The 6,000-nt window shown below is 36.6% G+C and overlaps 1 protein-coding gene across 1 annotated transcript in view; it reads right to left on the bottom strand.

Moving 5' to 3' along the window:
• Window positions 1–202: 202 nt before the first annotated feature.
• VPS37A (VPS37A subunit of ESCRT-I) overlaps window positions 203–6,000 on the bottom strand; it is a 33,036-nt gene continuing 27,238 nt past the window's right edge. Inside the window, exons 10-12 of the mRNA XM_032468660.1 lie at window positions 4,534–4,677; window positions 3,401–3,481; window positions 203–1,801 (exon numbers count right to left, since the gene is read on the bottom strand). Of these exons, the coding sequence (XP_032324551.1) occupies window positions 3,401–3,481; window positions 4,534–4,677 (225 nt within the window). The 3' untranslated portion in view covers window positions 203–1,801. The remainder of the gene's footprint in view (window positions 1,802–3,400; window positions 3,482–4,533; window positions 4,678–6,000) is intronic.

Below are 6,000 nucleotides of genomic sequence, written 5' to 3'. Positions count from 1 at the left end.
GGTATCAGCCTTTAAATTCCTATCCATGGCAAACCCCTGCTCTGAATAATAACTCCTAGGCTATTCTCTACTATTCTGAGTTCCATCTAGTCTTCTATTATGTGTTAAAGTAAAATCAGAATCTCTGCTTTGGCAGGCATTTTTTTGTCCCTGCTTCTCCAATATGGTGAAATTTAAAAAGAAAGTAATACAGCCATAAAACTACAAAAAAGTCATTCAATTTTTATTGTAATAACAGAACCAAAATTTATACGTATTCAAATGCAGGCTATTTTCTGTCCTGGAAAATGAGAGCTTCCAGTGGCCAGCACAATATGGAAAAGTTTCTAAATACCCAGAAGACTCTGACACAAATTTGAACACTTACCTCAGTTATTTCATCTATACATCCGGGATAATTATACCTTCCTTGTCCGGTCCTTTTGAAGATTAAATGGCATGCCCTTAGCCCAGGGCCAGGAAGATAGGAGATTAATAAAAGTTAATTTCTTTACCCAAATTGTATCTTTATAGTCCATGTGAATACTTGCCCTTCCACATAGAGTAAGTATTAAGTATTTTTCAAGTCTAAGAACATAATTTTGTTTTTCTTAAAGTTCTGTTGCCAAAAACATGCACAGAAAGAATGACGAAAAGAAACAACTGTATTTTATGCTGGTGTTTGGAGTGCCAATCATATTGGGATGAAGTTTAAACAAAAATACGCATTAGGTTGTCTGGTGATCTGGATACTACTTTACCAAGCCTCAGATATTTAGTTCAGATTTTTCTATTTAATTAGCTTTCATGGCTATCCATAAAATACGTTCATTCTGTAATATGATATAAAAGCAAACTGCTTAACATGGTACAGAGGAAAATCTAATTAAATTAATTAAAAACTAGACTGCCTAAAAATATTATTACTAAAGCATTTCTTTTATGAAAAGCTAATACAGTAAAGGTCAGAAAAATTCACTGACTTTTTTGTGTTTAGATTTACTATTTATTAACAAAAAAATTGTTTTAAACTTTAACATTGGGAATTTAGTGAGCATATCCTCATCTAACCACAAACCCATCATGTACTTAAAAAGTTAGCATGCAAGTTTATGTTGGACTAGTTTAAGTAAAAGGCAGCTTTTTCTTAGGTAAATTATTTATTCACCTTATTGCCTCTTAAATGCATCTTTAATTTTAAAAATAAAACAATATATAAAAACAGCTGGTTCGCTCTTTTGATTTATTGTATGTATTAAAAGTTACTTTCTGGAGGCAGCACAATGGAAGGTCAGTGTTTCCTGACATTATGAATAGTTAAGAACAAATTATATTTGAATTTTTTATCATCCAGAAAGAAAGGAAAAATAAGAGTCTACAGTTGAAATGATAATTTTTCAAAAAAGGTTGAGAGGAAAAAAAATCTAAACAAACCATTCTTAATAAAGAAATGAGGCAGTTTCAAATTAAAAATACATATTTAAATGAAGTAATTTTATAAAATATCAAAACTAGCTAAAATTACATGCATAGGTATTTAATTGACAATAAGAGAGGAAGAGCAGTTGAACTTAAATATGATAGGATTTCTCAACAATAAATAAACATTTTTAGTGCAAATAGTGCAGAAAAAATCCTCAGAGCAAAGATCACAGCAATCATTCTAATCTGTACAAAATCAGTCTCAGTTCTGTATCCAATCTATAGAGTAGATCTATGAATTCAGCCACTGTGATGAAATGCCAATTTGCAAATTATAAATATAAATGTGCTTAGTTTTGTGTCCCATTCCTCTCTTGGCAGTTCATGTTTTCAAGAAAATCTGGAAAGAAAAGAAAATAAAAAATCTAAGATTTAACTTAAGATGATAAATTAAGATTTATCCATAAGATGATAACTTGACTCTGAGGGAAAAGAGGTGGGGAAAGGATTCTAGCAGGTTCGTATCAGTAAGCAGTTACTCAGTGCCCACTTACTTCTCAAGCTTCAGAAATACATGTTTGATACTAAAAATCAACTCTTACCCTCAAAGAATAACAGTATGATTTGTAAAATAAAATAATTCAATGTTGGCATTAATGTTAAGGACAACTACACTGAGAGAAGAGGCAGACAGGTTTGAGCTGGAGATGGGAAGTGCCTGGCATTTTCCTCCCTGCAGCCTGCTCCCTTTCTTAGAGAACCCCATGCTCCCTTCTCAGGTCTACTCCTGCAGCCCAGTGGGGTGTGCAGAAGACCACACGACACCAATCTCCAGGTCAAACTGCTGAGGTCAGGAGGACACCATCTATGTTGGGCCAGTCTCCTTCCTGGGGGTTTGTGGCGGGACCCCTGTCGGTCTCCAATGGCTGCTTGAACTGTCATGATGTGATCAGGCCTGTGGGCAGCAATGCTTGAGTCACGTGCAAGTATAGCACAGAAAGGCTCTCTGAAGAGCCAGCGAGACAGCAAGTGAGAGTGAAAGGCAGAAAAGAACAGAGATGAGAAACAAGCAGCCTCAGGACATGTCTGAGAAAGAGGAGCTGCTTTGGTTATGGATGGCCTCGTGTCGTGTTTTCACTCCCAGGTGAATGAGGTGTCCTTTCCTGCGTTTTGGCTCTACGTTTCCCTGCATCATCCAGCAACACAAGCTTTTCCTTAAACTTGCCAAGGTGGGAGCTAGTCCTTGCAACTAAATCCATCCTAAGAAGACAGATGGAGAGGAAAAGGAAGAGTGGCTTGAGGTCAGGTGAGAGCATGAACAAAGACATGGTGGTAGAAAAAAAGAACACGACGTGAGAGAACATAAGGGGAAAATGGAAAATTAAAACGGGTTATCTAAATACAAAAGCCAGATTACAGAAGGCTTAAAACCAGAGAGAGAAGTTCAGCATTTATTGCTGCTAGGGGCTCACTGCGGGTTCTGGAGCAGAGAAATGTTATCACAGAGTGGTATTTTAGGAAGATCATTCTGTCAGTGCTGTGCAGGAAGAAGAAACCCTAAAGGCAGAGGATGGGCCAGAAAGTTACTGAATAATCCTAATGTGAGATGGAAAAGAGAGCGGAAGTTCATTTTTAAAGGAAGAAATGACAAAGGAGACGAATGAGAAATACGTCAACTAAGTGACAGGGCATGCTCCACGCACCAGACGGGAGAAAGGAACTAATGATGGCTTACAACTCTACACAAGTAGCTATCAAATGTTGAAAAAAAATTCATGTACGCAAATATCATACTGAAAGTATGCAAACAATCTGTACTGCTTCGGTATGTAACATTATGCTTAATGTATAATACAAAGCATGCTACATATTGTGTAGCACAAAAGCAGTAATGACAGTATGGTGTTTAAAGCTGGCTGAACAAGCATGGGTAAGGACACGCCATTAGAAATAGTCATGCAGTAGCCTTGAGACCCAAACCTTCTGGAATACAATTTACCTAGAGTGGAGCATGAAACTGGCTGTGCATCGCTATCACTTGCTGAAGTTTCTCCTCCTTGGCTCTTCTACAGTGGCAAATCTAAAAGATAAATTATTTAAAGTACCAGTCACTTCTCCAATAATCTGCCTGCTACTTCCTACGTTTTCAGAGAATTCTACATAACAATCTTTTAACTTGTTGACATTACTTAAATTGTGAATGTCTAAGGTAGTGCAGAATTTAAGAATTGGGGGGAAAAAACACTTAATTGTGTTTGGAAGATAATCTTTACCTGTAAACTTCCAGAATGTAAAACACACTCTGACCCTTTATACCAATTCTCTGATTCTGTAAGTTCAAATATCTGTTTTAAAAATATGAAAATAGATCTTACTGTTGCTAACCGGGAAGCTTAACAAACACACATTTCAAGGCACAGTTATATCATACGAAGAACAACGGGCCAGAACTCAGTGCCTTGGTAATGCTACAACCACAGTCACTGACGTCTCCGAACTTTAATTTTTCTCTCACGGAAAATTGGGATATTAAAAATCTGCCCCATTTTCCTTTGCAGCATACACACACATATAGTAAATGTTTACAAGGTTTATTAATAAAAGGTTATTTTAAAAATGTGATGTTTCAGAAAAATCAGGTAAATATTTAGGACTTGATCAAAGGACAAGATAATGCTAAGCTGACTTAAAATTTTTCTTTAAATGTAATGAAAATATCAGAACAGAAACTATTCCCAGAATGTTCTCAATAATAATAAAAACAAAAAAAATTTAAATCTCTATGGATTATTCTCTTTTTAAAAAGCTTGTGAAACAGGTTATTCAGGAGTGTATTACAACTATTAAGACCAGACTTGGGCTAATTTACCAGCTTTACTGCAGGATGATACAGACACTGTGGTTTCTGAAACAGAGCTGCTACGTGATCTACCTACTTGTGCACTCGCAACAAGCAGCTCTAAAGGGACAGGAGGAGGCTGCTGTCATTCTCACAGAGGCTCTTCAGTTTCCTCTCACGGCACTCAAAACTCCAGCCCAGTAATGTGCTAAGAAGGTTTTTTAACTCATGAATGTACACAAGTAATTTGATATTATGCTGTCACTTGTCCTCAACCAAAGAGTATTACATACTGTTCTCTTTTCCATGAAGCTACTGAGAAAATCATCTATTTCAGTTTTTCCCTCCAAGAAATCTTCTGCAATATTATCAGATTCTTCCTCAGCTTCGTGTGCAGCTACTTTCAATCTTGCCTGCAGGGCACTCGCACTACAGCTCTGAAAAACAGAATTAAGTGTATTAGTTTCTAATGCTCAGAAAATCTCCTTAGAGGGAAAGAAAATGGAGGTAGAAGTAGATGTAGGGAGACGCAATTCATTATGTGCTTACGTCGCCTCTTTTTGAGGAAACCTGGCCCCACCAAGTCCTCACCTTGTGGATACAGGGTGGACACCTAACACAGTACAAACCAATCCACTGGCTGCCAACTATTAAGTGAGAGAACCGGGCCAATCATCGTCCTCTCCTGGGGATTTAGGAATCAGATCAAAGACATAAATGTCAGAACTAACACTATTTTTAATAGTAGTCATCCTAGTGAGTGTGAGGTGGTATCGCACTGAGATACATCACACACAGGAATATACAGGAATGTACCATTTTTAAATCACCTTTACCTACAATGGTTATCTATCTTTACAAGTATGGCTCACACAGATGCTGTAATTTCCCTTATTAGTATTACTGTAAGGTTGAGCATCTTCTCAAATGTTTCCATTTACTTACTCATTAAATATTTGTTGAACACCTACTATTTGCCAAGAACTGGACCACATATTGGGTATACGGGGGAAAACAACAGGACAGGTTCCTGCACTAATGCCACCAACAGTCCAGTGAAGTGGTCTCTCTATTTTAGTGTACAGAAGATTCTTCATCCTCAGAGACTGAGTGAGCACATCCAGAAACGAACCTAGCAAGCAAGGGTTTTTAAAATGTTTCAAGAAGTCAGAACAAGTGTTATATCAGAATGCTTATTGGACCTTCATTATTTCTCCTTTTGTGACTTTCCTATTCTTCCCTTTGTGTTTAAGGATTCTGTATGGACCATTGGCATTAATATTGTCATATACACTACAAATATTCGTCCCCTTTACTTCACTTTCGATTTTATGATCTTCAATGTACACCAGCTGTAAATTTACATACAGCTTAAATACTTAATTTTTCATTTTATGCTTCTGCCTTTTGTAATGCTTTGAAAAGATCTTAAAAAAATCCTAGATGGTTGTCCCTCATAATTTTATGGTTTCCACCTAAAAACTTCCTCTAGAGTATCTTTCTGTGTATACCTACAGGGATCTAAACTTTTTCTAAATGGACTGCCAATAGTGTATTTTATTAAATCCTCAATTTTTTTCTAACCAATTACTCATATACTTACCCATGAGTCTTTCTGAACTGCAGGATCTGTTTCATAAAACTACTTTTCTCTTCCTAGTAAGCTACTCTACTGTTTTAAACAATGAGGTTTTACAGTGTATTTCGGTACTGCGTAAGGGAGGTTCTTCCTCATTTTTTTTCTTTGCTCAAGCTCTTCC

This window comes from Camelus ferus, chromosome 26 (genome assembly GCF_009834535.1).
Source record: "Camelus ferus isolate YT-003-E chromosome 26, BCGSAC_Cfer_1.0, whole genome shotgun sequence".
In the NCBI taxonomy this organism is placed as follows: domain Eukaryota; kingdom Metazoa; phylum Chordata; class Mammalia; order Artiodactyla; family Camelidae; genus Camelus; species Camelus ferus.
The sequence above is the reverse complement of the archived record's forward strand: the minus strand, read 5'-3'. Positions and strand labels throughout refer to the sequence as shown.